The sequence below is a fragment of the Zonotrichia leucophrys genome, chromosome 4A (assembly GCF_028769735.1).
Source record: "Zonotrichia leucophrys gambelii isolate GWCS_2022_RI chromosome 4A, RI_Zleu_2.0, whole genome shotgun sequence".
NCBI classification, from domain to species: Eukaryota; Metazoa; Chordata; class Aves; order Passeriformes; family Passerellidae; genus Zonotrichia; species Zonotrichia leucophrys.
The window spans coordinates 15,659,040-15,678,662 of record NC_088174.1 but is presented as its reverse complement, the minus strand read 5'-3'; the positions used below and the strand labels follow the sequence as shown (position 1 = coordinate 15,678,662).

Genomic DNA, 19,623 nt, shown 5'->3' with positions numbered 1-19,623 from the left:
GGTTTCTGCTCTGGCACTGACTCAAAATTTAAACAAGTTTTTAAGACTCTTCAAAAAAACTTTTCCCCTCTCTTTTTCCCTTCTGTGTTTTTAATCAGTCAGGATTCAGCTGAAGGTGTTGAAGAAGCTGGTGCTCTGCCAAAGCTGCGTGTGCTTGGAGCCCTTGCTGCCCAGGGGGAGTCCCCAGGGCCCCACAAGGAGAGTCCAGCAGAGATGGGGATTGCTTTGGGATCACAGCAGAGTCCAGCAGAGATGGGGATTGCTCTGGGATCACAGCAGAGTCCTGCAGAGATGGGGATTGCTCTGGGATCACAGGAGAGCCCTGCAGAGATGGGGATTGCTCTGGGATCACAGCAGAGTCCTGCAGAGATGGGGATTGCTCTGGGATCACAGCAGAGTCCTGCAGAGATGGGGATTGCTCTGGGATCACAGGAGAGTCCTGCAGAGATGGGGATTGCTCTGGGATCACAGCAGAGTCCTGCAGAGATGGGGATTGCTCTGGGATCACAGCAGAGTCCAGCAGAGATGGGGATTGCTCTGGGATCACAGCAGAGTCCTGCAGAGATGGGGATTGCTCTGGGATCACAGGAGAGTCCTGCAGAGATGGGGATTGCTCTGGGATCACAGGAGAGTCCAGCAGAGATGGGGATTGCTCTGGGATCACAGCAGAGTCCAGCAGAGATGGGGATTGCTCTGGGATCACAGCAGAGTCCTGCAGAGATGGGGATTGCTCTGGGATCACAGCAGAGTCCTGCAGAGATGGGGATTCCTTTGGGATCACAGGAGAGTCCAGCAGAGATGGGGATTGCTCTGGGATCACAGCAGAGTCCTGCAGAGATGGGGATTGCTCTGGGATCACAGCAGAGTCCTGCAGAGATGGGGATTGCTCTGGGATCACAGCAGAGTCCTGCAGCAGCAGAGGTTTCCCCAGGGTCTGAGAAAGAGACTGCAGCAGTGGAGAGCCCTGGATGCTCTGAGGCAGCCTGGGCAGCTGCAGGGGACGGGGCAGGAGCAGCCCCTGGCCCTGGAGCCGCTCCCAGCACGGCCGACGGCGACTCCGCTCCGCAACCGGCAAAGACAGAAACTGCACCCTCTGAAAATGCTGCCCAAGAACCAAAGAAAATCACCTATTCCCAAATTGTTAGAGAAGGCAGAAGGTTTAATATTGATTTGGTTTCTAAGGTAGGAACTGAATGACTTTATTTTGTGTAAGTACATTTGCTTTGCTTAAAATGCTGACATTTGTTTTAAAGCACCTTTGAGGGAAAATAGCCACTCTTGAGAAGTAAGAATTGTTAGCACTAAAACAAACATGAGTTATTTAATATGTGACCTTAAGTGTTTTATAACCAAAGAGATCAAAAAACACAGCTCAGAAATATTGCCTTGAAATAAATGTCATGGAATATAGCACTTGGGTATTACCAGCAAAATGTCTCATTTTAAATAGTGCCATTAAAAACTTGTATTTTTAAACAAGAAAGAGCAATCTGCATGCAGATTGCTCTATCTTTTTAAAAAGATAAAAAATGTTTTTTACAGCACAGGGAAGTTTTTTCCAAGTTGAATGCTTCACTTTACATATTGTGCCTAAAAAGATTTTTCAAACCTTTGGAAACCAAAAAAGAAACTCTCTTCACTAATTCATTCAATTCTTTGTGAAGACACTGTGAAATCATTATTGCAAATTTCATGTTCCAGATGTGAATCCCACTCCAAGCATCCTTACAATGACATCTTGAGCACCAGTCAGTGGGTGGTGGTTAAGCAGATAATGCTGTTTTGTTTCCTTTTTTTCCTCAGTGGGACTTTGTGTTAACTGCAGCAAATGCCAGAAATTCAGCCCCAGGAGTGTCAGCAGGGCAGGGCCGGGAGTTTGTGCTGGGCTTTCCCTGGCAGGGGAGCATCAGCTTCCCTGCAGTGTCCTGTGGGTGGCCCAGGAAACCTTCATCCAGAAAGTCCCTGTGTGCTCTTGCAAAGGCTGTTCCTCAGGACCATGAGACTTTTCAATCCAGACAAACATTTTCAGTTCATAGTCACATTTCTGGCCCTTCTGTATTTCATATTTGTAGCTTTAGAAAGATGATTCAATTATATATGACTCAATTTTAGCTTGGGAGTCATGGAACTGACCTGTGGAAAAGGCGCCTCTTGGTTCAGGGGATTTGGGGAGCAGCTGGTGAGGATTTTGGTGGGTGCTTCACTGATCCTCTTCACCCAGCAGTTCCTTTCTGCTCCTGTGCAGCTGCTCTACTCCCGGGGCCTGTTAATTGACCTCCTCATCAAGTCCAACGTGAGCAGATACGCCGAGTTCAAAAACGCCACGCGGGTTCTCGCCTTCCGCGAGGGCAGAGTGGAGCAGGTACCAGGAACTCGTGTTTGTGTTTGTGTTGCATCTCAGCTCCTGAAAGTCAAGAAGCTTGCAATTGGTTTTTTGAGTGTTTTTTTCCTTAATTATGATTCCAATTTAATTTCTGGAAGAAAAGATTTTTTGTATGTGTTATCTAGAAATATGAAAATAAAATCAAACCAAACTAAAATAAGGTTGTGCAGTCCAGCGCCTTGACATAAATCTTAACCTCAGGCTAAATGTTTAGGCCATGACTGATTGGCAGATAATTCTTGAAGATTCAAATATTTTAGGTTTTAAAGATTTCAAAATTCAAAGATTTAGGTTTTAGTCTGACATGGACTTGATTTGTCTTTGTTACATACAAGAGAAATCAGTGTGATAACGGCAACAGGAGATATTGGCACAGTGAATACAAACTCAAGTGATTATCTCTGCAATTAGAGATGCAAGTGAAATTGAAGGGAAATAAAAAAAAGATTTTTGAATATTCTTATTGTGGAAAATTAGTAACTTTAGCTACAATAGAAATTAGGGGAAATAAATATATAAGAAAATAGCTGTAATTGAAAACAATAATTTGAAATATTTGTTATTTTATCAGACTATTGTTGCTTGATGCTTTTACATTCAGAGTATGGAAAGTATCTGAAATTATTAAAAATACTTTGCAGGTGCCTTGTTCTAGAGCAGATGTCTTCAACAGCAGACAGCTGACCATGGTGGAGAAGAGAATGCTCATGAAATTTCTGACATTTTGTCTGGACTATGAACAGCACCCTGAGGAATACCAAGGTAGTGTCTCATTGCACAAGGCACACTCCCTGCTCAGGATTTCCTTCAGGGAGGACAGTTCTGAGAGCTCTCCTGTGTTTTCACGTGGTTTATTTTTACAGATTCATTTTTAAAGTATGCTTTGACCTTTTTGTGACCTTTTCACTTCAGTGTTAAATTCTTCTACTTAAGCACTTGCTCTTCTAGTTCCCACATCATTTATTATTTACATTTTTCTTTAACAGCAAAATTATATATTACAGCAAGGTTGCAAAATGCTTTTTGTCATTTTTAAGTGTTTTCCTCCCTTCCCCCAGGTATTTTTTAAAAGAATGTGATGTATCTGAATTTTCTGTCTGTTTTTTTGGATTACTAGGTAAACCTTCACAATGCTTTACAACAAATCAGAAATGGAGAAAATGGAATTTTTTAACTATGAAAGTAAATGTAATTTAATGCTCTTTAGTTGTAAAGGGCAAGTTCAAAGTGCTTTTATCAAGTGTTGGCTTATTTAGATGAGAGGAAATCAGAAGAGATTTGAGCTGTAATGTGTGAAGAATAACGAGCTGTGGGTCAAAGAGGGAAATCAGCTCAACAGGAGGAAAGGGCTTTGGGTTTGTGCTCCTCAGGGTACAGAGAATGAAGTGGTGTCCTCAGTTCTTGCAGTCTAAAAGTAAATTAAGGCAAAGAGAAAAAAATCTGTCAAAAAGAAATAGTGAGGAATAAGGAGTACGAACATCAGAGAAAATTATTGAACACATGCAGGAGAAGAACAGTCGGTATCAAGATCTGGTGAGATTAAGAAAAGGAGAGTTTGTAATGAACTCCAGAAAATCCTGAAGGGGAAAAACTCATTAGGCTGAAGTGGTTTATTGATTACAGGTGATCTCAGTTTGCTGCTGCTGGAAGAAATGGAGGTGCTCAGAGTGAGGAGATTGGTGGTATTTAGAAAATTTATTAAGTAAAAAAAAGGAGATGCCACATCAATTTTAAATGAATCCATTGATTCATGTACCTAAATAACATTAGATTTATTTTACTTACAGAGACAGTTAAACAGTTTTTGTTCCTACATTTTAAAATAGCCTGAGAAGTAATTGAGAATATTTTGAGTCAGATTAGGCTAATGTAAAAACTTAAGAAATTTAAAATTGCTCTTGATGAGATCATTGCATTCGTGGGAAGGCAGACTTTTAATAGGACGAGTTCATGAGCGTGAAGAATTTTTCAAAGCTTTTTTCTGTAAAATATGGAATTATATAAGAAGTTTGAAGTGAGGAAAACTTGAGAATTTTTTTAGAATGATAAAACAAAAAAAAACCCTGTCATTTTATGACTTTGTGCATGGCTGTACAAAGAGCATTAAGATACATTTGTAATAGAGCAGTGGTTGAATCTTGAACAGAATGTATAGCTTGATAATATTGGGCTCTGAACTAGTTAGGAATTTATCCAGGACTGAAATAAGAGCAGATCTCTGAATGGTATGGAAGCCTGCTATTGCTTAAATACAATCTTTTCCTGGCAAAAAGCTTTCAGTTATGAAGATGACTAAAGTTTTTCAGAGATGTATCAATGCCAACATGCTTTAAACATCTCCCAGAGGACTTGTGTTTCTTTGAATTTCAGAATGTGCCAGCAATAATATTATTTTAAAGGGAAGATGGAGTCCTTGATCCCTTTCTGCTCTGTCTCATCCACATTTGTTTGTTGCCAGCAAGTGATCAAATTGAAATAAATATTGCCCCTTCTCATCTCTGGGTTGTGGCAGTGTGTGAGGGGCTGCTCTGAGCACAGATACCCAGTCTGGCATGGCAGTGTGGGTGCAGCAGTCCTGCTCTGGAGGGGCTGCAATCTGGGGTGGTATTTTGGGTCCTTTACAGGAACAGCATCCCATGGCACTTCAGTGGAGTTTAGTCCACAGTTTGTCACTTTTCTCTCAGGCCTGGGAAATGGAGTAAGATCAAGTCTAGCAATGAATAGGTGATGGCATTGGAGACCCATAATGTGAATTTGTGATATTTTGAAATATTTTAATGGAGTGCTATTTGTTTTCTGAGAACTCACTTTCTGGGAGTATTTATCTAACTTTCATTGATTGTGTGATCCATTTTCAGTAAGGATTTTGTTGAAAAACTCACTTGTTTTTGTTGACTGGAATCCAGAGCACTTGTCTGAGCTGAAGTGCAGATGTTGGAGTGTGCTCAGTGCCTCGTGTGCTTTTCCCTCAGAGCACGAGTCCAGCACGTTTGCTGAGTTCCTGCAGACACGGAAGCTGACCCCCAGCCTGCAGCACTTCATCCTTCACTCCATTGCAATGGTGGCAGAGACTGACAGCAGCACTCTGGAAGGGCTTCAGGCAACAAAAAAATTCCTGCAGTGCCTTGGCCGCTACGGCAACACCCCGTTCCTGTTCCCTCTGTACGGGCAGGGAGAGATCCCCCAGTGCTTCTGCAGGTAAGCCTCGCTCACCCACACACATCCCAAACAGGAACCCCTTGTCATGTAAGAGCTGGCACTCACTAGGACACTTTGCAACATTTTTCATTGTTTTACAAATGCAGCTTGTAGTAGCTGCTGGCTGTGGTGGCTGCTGTAAGTTAATAAGGGCTAGGAAATGAGAAAGCCATCATTAAACCCATATGTAGCTGCCCCTTTTTAAATCTGACAGAGGAGACTCAGGGGTATCTGTCCAAAAGGGTGACTGTGCATTTGAGTAGGTTAAAAATTTTGTATGTGAGTCTTCCCTAAAGCTGCAGGAAGATCCATGTTGTCAATTTGTGTTATTAATTAATGCTGAGAATTCATCTACCATTCACAGGTATATATTTAATAATGAACTGGATTGTTCTGAAAGAGAAGAATAGTGCCCTGTATCCAGTTTACAATTACATTTAAAACAAACCTTTCTACATCACAGACTCTAGACAAACAGGGCAGTTGCTGTGAAATCATGACATTATTCTGTAGCTCTCTCTAGACTGAAGGTTCCAGCTCCTATGAACTGAACAGCAGAGGAGATCCCATGCAGCTCTGTCTCACTGAGCCACTGCTACATTCTGACATCCCAAACAGCAGCCATATGTTCTCCACTCCTTGAGCCTTGGAAAGCAAGAAAAACAAAGAGCCCAGGATTCCAGGATAGCCCAAGATCCCCTTGAGTGGCAGTGGCAGTGCAGTCCCTGCCCTGGCTCCTGAGGTGTCCCTGCCCGTGGTTCTGGCACAGAGCTGGTGCTTGGTGCTTTTGGGGGCAGAGGGTGGGTGGTTTTCATTTCAGTTGTTTCCAACAGTTCAACTGCCTTTTAAAAGGCTGAGGGGTTTTTTTTCATCTTTGCTTTTGCTGGCAAGCAGCCTTTCCATCTGCTCAATGTGGGTTTAATGTTGTAACCTGGAGGTCTAAAGTAAACATTAGCTCTGTTTAAAAAAAGCAGCTTTGCCTGGTGAGGCCAGTTTGTCTGAGTGATATATTTGTACATCAGTCCCTTAAATAGCAGTGCAGGGTCTTACCTGCTTTGTTTGGTGCTGGACAAGTTCTGCTTTTTACATGTGTGCTACTATGAAATTGTGGTTTACAGCAGGTTGTTGGGTGTTCCTGTTTGTCTGTGTGATGGATTCCATTCCTCTTCTCCAGAGCAGTCCCTAAATTACTGCCAGAGGAATGGCCTTAGCAGCTTGGTCCTGCTGGGCTGGGTAAAGGATGGATGCAGTTATGTGTTGATAGAAACATTCTGGAATAATTGTGCTCCATTGAATAGAAATGTTATTTGCTACCATCTTTTGTCAGAACCTTTCATCTGCTCCTTGAGCTGTATTTATATGGAGATTTAAAGTGCAGACCTGTGTAATTAGGGGATTGGACAGATAATTTGTGAGAATTGGGGTTAGGTAACTACTCTGCATACAGTCATGCAACAGAACTTGTGTTTCTGGATTTTATGGATGTCTTTGTGTCTTTATAGGATTTCATGTGAGGCCAGGTATCTGTATGTGACCAGAGATTAATAAATCACAATGTTATCAGAGCCATTGAAGTAGTACAATTTTGGCAGTTCAACCTTCCTTGGCTTCAAATACCTGGGGGAAATAGTAAATTTAATAATTAAAATTAAAATTTTGCTTGCTTTTTTTCCTCTGTAGATTCTTATCCGTGTAATTTTTCTTGCATTCTCAAAATCCCTTTAGCTTAATTATTTTTTATTTAATAACCAGCACATGCAGTTTTCTGATCTGTAACAGCAGTATATTTCAAGTCAGCAGTAGAGGTGTCTAGAAGTATTATAAATATTCTTATCAGAAAATCATTCTGTGATGACAGGAGTTCTTCAGACAGCCTGAACTTTCTATTTCAGATCACTGGTTGCTGCATTTTAGAGTTTTTTTGCTAAAATGTATAACTTCTACAACAAAGAGGGTATTTTACTGGATGGAGCAAATTAATCTGTCAAACCAAAAAGTAATTCCACTCTTAAAAGGTTTGTATTGCAAACATTCTAATACAAAACTTTTTAAACATTATCTGTTCTTTTTAAGTGAACAATTTAAGAGGCAACCATAATATTTTTTGAGATTAATCACAATTTTTAAAGGTGTTGTGCCCTCAGGATTGTGTCTTGCTCAGAGTGAGCTGTATGTGAAGAATGCTGCTGGGGCTGTGGAGTGAGGAGGCAGCAGCAGAGCCTATAGATCACAGGCTGCAGCTTTTATCACCAGCTTATCAGGGGAAGGTGTCACCTGGCCTGTGATTTCTAACCACTGCTCTATATTCTGCTTTAATGTAAACCTCTTAAGCGTTTCTTGCAGCCAGTTACACTGTGTGTTCTCATCAAGGCTACTGTTATAAATGGCACACATGCATATTGATGGGAATGAGTCAAAGACATTTGGAAGTCACATCCTTGCATCCCAAATGAGTCCTGCATAAACACCACAACCTTTTGGAGCTGCTGACGACACTCCAGCGAGCAGAAGCCTCTTCCTTCTTTATTGGTTTAAGCAGGGATGGTTTAGGAGAGAAAATGAAACTTTTATATCGCTGTAATGTACATCCCAGTGTGGTGAGGTACAGATGGGAGGTTTCTGTCTCCATCAGCTGCAGTTGTGGAACAAGGAAGGTCATTGGGAGCCTCCTGCTCTCCTGAGCTGACAAAAAAAACCAAAACTTTACTGGCCCTTAACAGCTTCCTTTGATACAAAACTGTTCTGACTCTCCTTTCTAATGATGTAGCAATAGTCTGATGTTAAGTACAAGTGAATATAATAATATCTCATTCTTGAGGAAAACCCAAACAAGCTTTTACATCTGCTGCTGTTTGCTTTGTGAGCACACTGAACTGGGGCAGAGCAGGCAGAGTTTCACTTCAGTTTGGTTTCAGATCCTTTCCTCTGGACTCATGCAAATATGGACATGCAAATAGAATTGACTTTCTAGAAGCAGTAGTTTTTCCCCATGTGAACTTTCAGAGGGAATTGGTGACTGTCCCCTGTGCCATATCACAAAGGTTTCACAGGACACGTTCTCTCTTCTTTGGATAACCAAGACACAATTATCCAAAAGCTGACAGATGGCAGTAGGTGCTGGAATATCCTTTGTCACAGACATTTTTTCATAGAAATCTTTTCTTTCACATTTGTCCATCTTCTGGGAAGCAGAGCCCCAGAAGAAGAATGTAAACAATTGTTATCAGCTGCTGTGAAATGTAGCAGGTGCCCCTGTGATTGGCTCATCTTCCATGTGTACCATTAAAGGCCAATCACAGGAGCAGCTCAGGGACAGATTCCCTGCACACAGAACTTTGTTATTCATTCTTTCTATTCTATTCTTTGCTGAGCAGCTCTCTGCAACTTCTCTTCTTTTTCTTTTTAGTATAGTTATAATGTACTATATGTCTTATATAAATAAATCAAGCCTTCTAATCAAAGAACAAAATTCTCGTCCTTCTCTCACCACAGTGACCGTCTAAAGTCGCTGTAATAATCCTTGGCTGCTTGGCCAGAGGAGTTGGTGAGTCCCTGACTCTCATGGGAAGTTGGTTAATAATGTACATTTCCTATAAACAGACCTGCAGCTTTCCCATTGTGTATTTGGTGGGCAGTGTCACCCTTTGTAGGAGTTCCCACAGATTCTGGCTGAAATTGTAATTTCTGTCTCCGTGACAGTGACAGCAGTAATTTAGTGATGGAGGAAAGATCTGATTAAGATAGTTCCATCTCTTTCAGTGCCCATATTTACAGGAAGATTAAGAGGCCAGGCTGAGATAAGATGGATAGAGTGATTGATTCTGAGGGTTCCTGTATATATTTAAAAATGAATAGTCAGTTTTACCTTTACATGTGCACTATTACCTGCTGCAGATGTCAGAGCTTCTCGGGTAGTCTCAGGTCCTTTAAAATTCCCAATTATGTCCCTGTTACAATCTAGGAAGTTTTTAGTGGTCTGAAATCAAGACTGGATTTCAGGAAACCTGACTGCAGTAATTTATTAAAAATTGGGCACACCATGTTTTTCAGCAAATCTATGCATGAGTATTATGTTTCTGCATGTTAGCAAGATGCAGAACTTTTCTGTGTGTAAATTGTATGATTTAGCACGTTAATGAGAAATTAATGAGAAATTCAATCAATGTGAATTCCTGGTGGCAATCAGGTGTGACAGATTTGAGTGTCAGCACATGTGAAACAATCTCAGGTGATTTAAAAATCATAGTGAGATATGAGTTCAGTCCTCCATTTCAAAATACTTAATTTTCATATTTATCTCTTATCACTTATAATTATTCAATTTCTTTGGATCAGAACATGTAATTGGAATTACTGACAACTTATCACTATTCCTTGAGTTGTACTAAAATACTGAATAGTACCAGTAGCTGCAGTGCTGCTTTCCTCTTCATTGTTTTCACTTGCATTTCAGGGAAATAATAAAACTTCAAATGTAGTTTGGCCTTTAAAGACAAACTTGATATATTTCTTCTCACTTTGTTGGCAGATGAATGCAAAATGGGCAAGCAGAGTTAGCAGGATTGTTTGTAGGAACAGTTGTTTGTTTTTCCCTCTAAGGAGAAACTCTTGGGATAAACATGAGGGAAGTGAGATAATCCATCATTCTGAGACCTGTTCACTCGTGATGGATGGATAGATTGGTAAAGTAACTCAATAATCTTCATTTTTTTCAGGTTATTCACAGATCAGTGAGCCTTGTCGTTAATACAGCTGTGGAATGCTTTTGTGTCCTTGCCCACAGTATTTCTCAGAATTTGACAGGAAAAGACTTTTAATTTGGAAATAACCTTTGTTGTAAAATGCATTAAGTGGATGAAACTAGAGAATACCTTCTCATTTTAGATTTTATCTTCTGAGTGTTTGTCAATTCTTTGTTTTAAAAATTACTTGCTAGCGTGAGAGCTGTTCTGCTCCTTGTTCTTTCTGACTAGAAATTGTGTTCTGCAGGAGTTTATACCTGGTGAAGGCCTTCAGCCACGAGGATCCATCACATGGGATGCCCTGAATCATGGGGATGCTGTCAGTGTATTGATTTCCCACCCCTAACTAGGCAGGGAAAAGTTTTCAGTCAAGAAATTGTATTGAGGGGTCAGACTTAGTGTCCTACTCTCATTCTTGATCATCTTGGTTCATTTTAAAAGCATATTTGGAACCTAAAAGCACAAAATAAAATGCTGTTGTGAGATGACTTTTTCAGGGTTTAATAATTAGGGTAACGATGATAATAGGAGGGTGTGGGATCTCAGCACCTCAGGACTGAGGTGTCACCGAGAGCACCCTTGGGGGGCTCGGGAGTCCTGGAATGTTCCAGAAGTGTCTGGTGGCTGGACTTTGATCCCACACAGGAGACGACACCTGTATGAGGATAGGAGGGTTTCACCGGGGTGAATGGTGAAGGGATTGGTTAATTAGAGAGTGAAACACAGGGTTTAGGATTTCTGTACAGGGGGGTTTAGAGAAGTAAGATGGAGGAATTGGGGCGTGTCCTGTCCTTCTTCTTCTTCTTCTTCTCCTCCATCTTCTGTGGTGATGGTGGCACTTTGAGATTGGTCATTACTAAAAGTGCACTGGGCAATAAGGGTGAAAGGTATTGGGGAAAAATGATAAATATTGTACACGCAACTTTGGGTATAAAGATAGGTGAGTGTGCTCATGGCTGGCTGCTGAGCAGAGCTCTGTCGGGCCGAGAGAAAATCTTTTAGATAAACAATTAATAAACACCGAGACCGAGAAAAGAACTGAAGCCTCTTCTCGTCCTTTGATACGCGGGCTGCCCCAAGGCCACCCCGGGCCTTTCCAGGCCATCCAAACAGCCGAAAACCGGACAGGAGGGAAATGTATCTTGATGTATTATTTGGTATTACCTTTACCAGCCCCTTAGCAAGGCAGTTGCTCCCTGTTGTGTGGGGATGTGCAGGCTGTGCCTTACAGGGCCTCCCTGGGAACTCTGGCTCAGACATGTGGATATTTGCAGCATTATCAGGAGAGCTGTGCAAGTGACAGGATTGTTTATTACTGGAGCAAATCGGAGATGAGGAGGGAAATTGCATTTAGCAGAGTCCTTTTTCATTAAAGCAGAAGACAGAGAAAGGTACCTTCCTAAACATGGCAGAATTAGTAAAATAGCCCTTGAATTTCATTGAGGGTTAAGAGAATTGGAATTTGTGGCTTTTCTGGAGGCAGAGAACACAAATGGGTTCTGTAGATGAGCTGATGTTCAGTGACTGCTGCTGGTGCTGCCTTTTGTGCCTTGCCCTGCAGTCCTGCTCCCCCAGCCCCTCTGGGGGGCAGAGCTGTGGAACTGCAGCTGGGTGACCTTGGCTGAGGAGCAGCAGCTTCTGCAATGTCTGTGGGGTTTGGTCCTTCCCCCTCCCCAGAGAGGAGCCTTGGGAGTGCCTCTGCTCTTCCCTGCCCTCCCAGCAGCACAGAAACAGCTCAATTCTATTTCCTTTTCCTTTTTTCCCTCTCCAGCTCTGTGGCAATTTCTTACAGTTGCCACAGTGCTTTAACCATAATTTCTAGGCCACTTAAACACATTGCCTGATGGTTTCTCACCTAACCTTCATAGAAATCATCTGTTTCTTGAGTTTAGAATCCCAGAGAATGACTCTTAACCTTGATTCACTAAGAAGTAGTGTTAATTGCAATATCCTTGAAAAAATTAGGTTGATAATGTGGTTAATTTTAAGAAACAGCACTTTTATTTTGTGACAGAGTCACTTTTATCAGCAATAAGCTGCTGGTACTGCAGTTGTTTAAATTACTAATTACTAGTTGAAATGAAAAGACAGATTAAACATGGTCTTATTTTTGTCAACAGAATTTCCTCAGGTTTAGAAACACCCTAAGAAATCTACACTGGCACAAAGCAAGTACAGAAACATAAAAATATATGATGAAATTTAAGATTTTTATTGCATTCTCTTCTTACATTTGAGTTTGGGAAATGGAATTGGAATCTTGGGCCTGTAAAAGGCAGCAGTGACTTCCCCAACCCCAAAACTTGTACATCACATAATGGGAACTCAAATGTTAAAACTCCTGAAATAGTTGTACTTGAGTGCAGTGTGGTTGCTCAGAATCCATGACCAATAAACACCAACCCTTGCCAGACTCTGATGAAATAGAGTTAAATTACCCCAATTTTGTAATTATGGAGAGAGGTGCACAGAGGGTCTGTGTAGGGTCAGGGATAAGTAGCTGGAGCTTTGTGCTCTAACCCAAACCAAGCCCAGCAGTTTTTATCTTGTCTGTTTTCCTGGCAGTGCTCACTGCTGGAATGTTTCATGAATGGATATTTCTGTATATGCAGTCTAAACTCCACACAACCAAAAGGAGCAATTTCTTAGTTTTAAAGTTAAATTTGGTACCCCAGCTCCTCTTCCTGCAGCATTCCCAGTCCCAGCCTGGCTTTCCAGAAGGGAGATCTGGGGAAGGAAATTCTCTTTTCTGGGGCTGCAGGCTCCAGGTGCTGTGTGTGAGTGAGCTGGGGGCTGCTGGGGAGTGCAGAGCTTTGTGAGTGGTGCAGAATTGTCATGTTGCTGATGGATTTAGAGCATAGGCTGCTTCTCTGATCCTACAGGACCTTTTCAAATTTCACAGGAATAATGAACACAGCCTGCAGGAAAAAGTCAAAATATTTGACTCTTCATCTGCTTCCCTAAGCATTTCTGTCACATATTTTCCTTTCCATAGCTCTCCAAATGCCAGGACAGTTCAGGGTGACATAGATTATTTTCTTCATTAGTTTTTGGGTGCTGTTTTTTTTGGGGGGGTGGATTTTTGGTGTTACCCAGATGGATGCACACACCAAGTTTTGACTTTGATATGGGAACCATGTGTTGGAAAGATAAACCATCATTTTTTGTAGCTGTAGCTATTTTATTTATTTGATTTGTGTCAACTCTACCTGTTAATGTTTTTGGAACACAGCAACATTGGAGGAAAGGCTGATGTTCTAGGGGCCTTTCAGGAAACAGACTTTAACATAAGAACCAGGTCACAGCTTGCTCTGTGTGTAAAAATAAACTGAAAGAGAGCAATTCATTATCTCAGCACTTGCCATGTTTTTCTTTGATCTTTCTCTAAAGCTTGCAGTGCTGTACATGGAGTATTCAGCTTTAAGGAGAGAGGCAAGTAGTTTTTATTATAGAAAAAATGCACAGTTAAAAATTAGCCAATTTTTAAATTAATCACAACATGCATTGTAGAAAGCAGAGGACAAATTACATGCTAGAAATAAAAACTAGATTTTGGTGTAAAATTATTTGATACAGTTTTAAAATTCTTTCAGAGTGAACTAAGGCTAAGTGTGTAATGTGTTTTTGTGGTATCTCAGTGTTGGAAATCGAGATGTCAAATGGAGAGACATTCTATTTTTGTTCAATTAATATCACAGAGCATTACATCAAAGCAGTAAACTCCTCTTGTATCAACAGATGCAGCAACCCTGAAGCCTATTTTCTCTCTTGTTACATTAGTGTTTAATTAAAGAAAACAACTAGTTGGAGGCAGTTACTTTCTGTGAAATGTAATGAAGATTTATTTTGTAAGTGACCTTCACTGTATTAGCTGAATCAGTAATCAGTAAAATTAATAGAATAATCAAATTAAATACAAACTCATAAATCACTGGGAATATGCTGTCAAAAATGCAGCTTTTAATATGTCCTATTGTTCCACAGCTGTATTAAAAATTGCAACTGCTGATTTCTGCCTTGATGGGGTCTGAAATGGCATTTAAAGGCTGTGGATGATGGAAGGCTACCAGGCCAAAAATTTTCACAACTGTTAATTTAGCTGTAATATGATTTGATGTCAGCAGGGCAGAGTTGAAGCTGAGTACAGTGTTGTTGCTATCTTTCAGCAAAACTTGAATTATTGGTGGAGGCAGTCGCCAGTTAATTAGAGTAATATCAGTTTAAATGTCTGTCATTTAGGGTTAATGCTATCAAAGAGTTGCCTTGTACTTCAAGTGCAGTCAAATCATCTTGAATAGTCCATTGTATGAAAGTAATGCCAGCACAATGATTTTACTTTATCATAAATTATTGGGGTGCCATTTAGTTGAATATTTCAGTTTCTGTATTTAAATAATTTTGGCAAGTCCTTCCTAGCTGTGTCATTTTTCATGCTAGGCTGTTCTAATAGGTGTTTTGGCTGTTTGTGATTGTTCAGCAACACAATCAAAATTCCTTTCCATTTTCATTTTAAAAGAGAACTTTTCTGCTGGCCTATGAAAACTGGTCATGCCCTCATCCCCTGGATAGCAGGCTACTCTTGGAAAGAAATAATTCACATTTTTGTGCAGCCAAGCAGCAAACTTCTTTCAAAGCACGCCGGAAAAATAAAGTGCATATATCAAAACTCCCTGGCTGTGGTTGAAGGAAAACTGTAATTAATGTTTTTAACTAAGGAATCCAGTTGTAGTTAAGTTAATAGTGCTATTCTTAAATGCAAGATATGAAATCAGCTCCTCTGAGTTGGTTTGAGATGCTGATAGCTGCTGTCAGGCAGGAGGCTGTGGATTGCAGCATTAGGGATAATAAACCCATAGCTCTGGGTTCTCTCAGTTCTTCAGTGGATGTTTAACCTTTGTGGCATCTTCAACAACCTCCAAACAGCCAAGGCTGGGATTTTTGGGATGAATCTCTGGTTTTCCATAGGAGCAGGGGTGTTTTTAGGGAGCTGGGTGTTCCAGGTGTCCCATGGTGGTGCTGGCAGCTCCTTGGGCTGCCCCTGTCCTGCAGGTCAGGGGGTTGTGGGACTGCTGTCCTGGAACTGCTCATCTGGCATCACAATTACAGAATAGTGCCATTCTTGGAAGGCAGGTTTGCAAAGTGAAGGTTTTCAAGTTTGTCATCTGTGAAGAGAAATCAAAATGCTTTCACTTCAAAGTCACAGAATCAGAGACTGGTTTGGATTGAAGAGACCTTAAAGCTCATCCAGTTTCACCCCTGCCATGGGCAGGGACACCTCCCACTGTCCCTGGGTGCTCCCAGCCCTGTCCAGCCTGGCCTTGGGCACTGCCAGGGATCCAGGGGCAGCCCCAGCTGCTCTGGGCACCTGTGCCAGGGCCTGCCCACCCTCCCAGGGAGGGATGTCTTCCATATATCCAATCTAAACCTACCCTCCTTCAGTTTAAGGCTGTTCCCCTTGTCCCCAGTCCCTCTCCAGCTCTCCTGGAGCCCCTTCAGGCCCTGCCAGGGCTCTGAGCTCTGCCTGGAGCTTCTCCTCTCCAGGTGAGCACCCCCAGCTCTGCCAGCCTGGCTCCAGCCCTGTGACAGCTCCGTCACCTCCTCTGCACTCCAACAGCTCCACATCTTGCTTCTGTCAGTAAACCAGCGTTACCAACACCTCAGAGCTTTGCCCTGCTCAGCACTCAGGCTGATTGCAATTAGCAGAGCTGCACTAATGACCTGTGTTTCCCTGTTGCAGGCTGTGTGCTGTGTTTGGGGGGATCTACTGCCTCCGTCACGCCGTGCGCTGCCTGGTGCTGGACAGAGCCTCGGGCCGGTAAGGGGCACCAGCAACTTCTGTTTATACACCAAACACAGGTGAAAAATGCCTCAAGTCAATTGAAAAAAAAATGATTCTTCAGAGATCCTCCTTGGTATTAATAACACATCAACCTTGATTAAAAGTAATTTGTGTATAGGACCTCCAGAACAAGGAAAGTGGGTCTAGAATATAGAAACTAAATTAATTTCCCTGTGATATTACTACAGCTCCTGATCACCCAAGCTTGGAAGACAAATCATTTCAGCTGCCGGGGGGCTGGTGATGAGTGATGTTAGTTTTCCTTGTGGCCTTACCTACTCTAATTGATTTTCATCAGATGACAACAAAGCCCTCTGTTATTGCATTTTTAAAAATGGAGCTCACCTAAAGACTCATCAGATTAATCTTTGCTGATAATGCATGTCACTCCAAGAGAAAAGACTTTAATGAGTTTTTAGGTAGATTGTTGTCATAAACTATGCTGCTCTCTTATTCCAGAATAAATTCTTTTACAACAATATCAGGCCTGTAGGCAGGTTGAAAGTTGAGCTAAGAAAAATCAACACAGAGTTTTTTCCATAGTGGCATTTTTCACACCTCTGTAAATTGTCATATTTCTGTTATACACATTTTATCAGATATTAGTCTAACTGCACTTTGGCTGTCTTAAAGACTCTGTTTGCAGGTTAGTGCTTATAATTGAAAAGTTCCAGATGTTTTGTAGAAAATTTAGAGAATTAATTTAGAAATGGTGTAGTACCAATGTATTAGGAGAATGAGTAGTTAAATGAGGGGGTGTGAGTTTATTTCCCAGCCCCTTTGCAATTCCTGGAGCACAGTCCTTGTAGCTGCATTTGCCATGACATGGTCCAGTAGTAGCTGTTTTCCCTGAAACTGGATAAATTCCAGATTTTACCTTTCTGCCAGTTCCTCAAGATTCTGGAGCTCACTGCACAGTTGTAGACTTTGAGGTGTAAATGTGTTTTATCAGGTGTGTTCTTCCAAGTGCACAATTCATGTGCAAATTAAACTGTGCCCCTTTCAGGAACTGTCGTTTATTTTAACACTGATACTTGAACTGTTGCTGTAGGATGTTTTATATTCCAATAATGTTTAAATTCTTAAACTGCTCTTGCAGGGGGACAAAGCTTTTAGTTGGTAGCAAATTCCAAACCCCACTCTGTCTTTACTGGTCTATGGCACTGCTTGCCCCAGTTTCCAGCTTCTTCTGCACATCCTGAAGACCTTTGAAATCAATGTTTTCTTTATAAGGTGATGTGTGTTCCACAAGCTGGAGTGCTGCTTTTCCATTAACCTGACTTTGTTTTGAATACAGTTTAAAAAAAAAAGCAGCACAAATGTCTTTTTTTAGGCTGCTTTTGGGGTTCACTTGTGCCATTTTAGAATGATAGATTTTTGAGGAGCAGAATTATTGAAATACTTCTAAAGATTTTACCAGACTTTCATTATTCCAAAAACACTGAGCTTTTAATCATGCCATTATCTGATAGTGAATATGAAGAAGCACAACACATCCAAGATATCCATTTCCTTTATCTTCTGTTTTGTTCTTGCTGTTATCTCCTTCCTCACTGTGTATTCCCCCCCTGCACCAGCTTGTATTTCCTCTTGACTTTGGGCTTCAGTGTTTTGCCTAATAAAAATCAGCTATCAAGTTGTTAATGAGGCTATTTATGAGTTACTGAGCTTTTGAGTCAACAGACCATTAATAGTAATTGGTAAGAGGCAAATTCATATCTGGTTGTCAGTGCAGCTGGCTGTGTGCTGCAGAGCAGCTTCCCCAGGTTACAGATGGCTCACTCAGCACTGCAGAAATGCATTGTGCAGTGCTCATTACCCCTCTATGGCTCCTTTCACAGCTCTCCAGGCTGCATCCATGCCTTAAGGCAGGGAGTTTGTCTCTATTTTTAATATTCCTGGTTTAGTACCCATAAGGAAAATGCATACTTCTAGCTACAGCCTTGATTTTCTTCGAAATTTTTTTGTTAGAGTTTAATTAAAAGTCTCAGAATATCACTAAAGTTTGTTCCAGCATTTTTCTAGATGTGACTAACATTGCTTTTTCACATTTTCCTACCCATGCCTGTATATACAGAGAACAGTAGATTTCATACCCAGCTCTACAATTATTTTTAACCTTTTTCTGTAGGTCTTTTTATAATTTTTGAAAATAAGATTCAGGCAAGACAGGGTGAAAGAACAGAAATTTTAGACATCCCTATTTTAAGATTTTAGTAATGCACTTGAAAATATCTAGTTTTCATGTATGGTACGAGATCTGCTGTTTTAATAAGTTTGTAGGACATCCTGAGTTCTTGATAGAACTGTGGTGCTCTGTTAGAAAATAAAAACCACATTGTATTTCTGAGGCTGTGGAACATGGTATTTCTGAGGCTAAGGAAAAAACCCACATTTAATGTATGATAATCTTGTTTTTCTCTGTGTTTATTGTGTGTCACTTTTTTGGGTACATGCAAAATTTCATCGTAATGGTGGGCATTTTCTATTGATCACACTTCACATATGTTTCCAATTGCATAATTCTGTCTCAGAATGGAAGAGATGTGATGAATGGCCATTTATACATCTGTGATAAGAAGATAGAGCAAACAGGCAGTAATTTCCATATCTGCTGAAATACTGCAGCCTGGCTTTGGCAGTGCTGCTGAGTCCATTTCAAGGATGTCGCCCTTAGTCCATTAGTTTGGATAATGAGCCCTATAAAGTACATTTATAACTCGTGGCACTGCAAGGAGATGGATTCTAATTTTCATCCTTTTATCCAGACACATTGAAAGAAGGTCAATGGAGGGTTGGCTGTGATTCATTGTCGCAACACAGATCAGATGACAGAGACCTGATAATGTCAGTGCAGGAGTGTTTGCTGCATGTGGAAGCACTGCTTGAAAGAAATTTTCTCAGCATCACCCTTTGAAGTGAAGTGGGACTGAAATGAAAAGCTCTCTCTCTCTCTCAGTTTAAAATCTTATCACACATATGACCTGCTGCTATTCCTGAACAAAGGAGAGGAAACAACACTTAGCAGCAAAATAAAATGTGTCGTTGCTTTTGCTGGCTTTGAGTGATGCAACATGACATTTAATCAACCTTTCCCCTTCCAGAATGGTTGGGGGGTGGTGGGGAAATTGTTTCATAAACAATAAGAAAGGTTATAATTAGAAATGAGCTGCAGCAGCTCGACTTCCTTGTTTATTTGCAGTATTCAAATGAGAGCTCCAGGATGAAATCACTGGGATTAACAGTTAGGAGAACTCGTTAAAGTTGCAAGTGAAACAGGCATGGGATAGGATTTGAAACTGAGCAATGTTGGATGTCAAACAGTGCTTGTACTGCTGTCAGGTACCTGTTGAATTTGAAAACAGGAATATATGTAGGGACCAGATGCCTGGGAGGTCAGCATTAGAAGTCAGTGTTACAAAAACATGTTTAATAGTCACAAACCTCTTACATTACAGATG

The 19,623-nt window shown here is 41.1% G+C and overlaps 1 protein-coding gene across 1 annotated transcript in view; it reads left to right on the top strand.

The window, feature by feature from the left end:
* Positions 1-19,623, top strand: part of CHM (CHM Rab escort protein) — a 56,827-nt gene that overhangs the window by 24,186 nt on the left and 13,018 nt on the right. Inside the window, exons 5-9 of the mRNA XM_064712713.1 lie at positions 99-1,182; positions 2,246-2,362; positions 3,025-3,145; positions 5,356-5,581; positions 16,061-16,138. Of these exons, the coding sequence (XP_064568783.1) occupies positions 99-1,182; positions 2,246-2,362; positions 3,025-3,145; positions 5,356-5,581; positions 16,061-16,138 (1,626 nt within the window). The remainder of the gene's footprint in view (positions 1-98; positions 1,183-2,245; positions 2,363-3,024; positions 3,146-5,355; positions 5,582-16,060; positions 16,139-19,623) is intronic.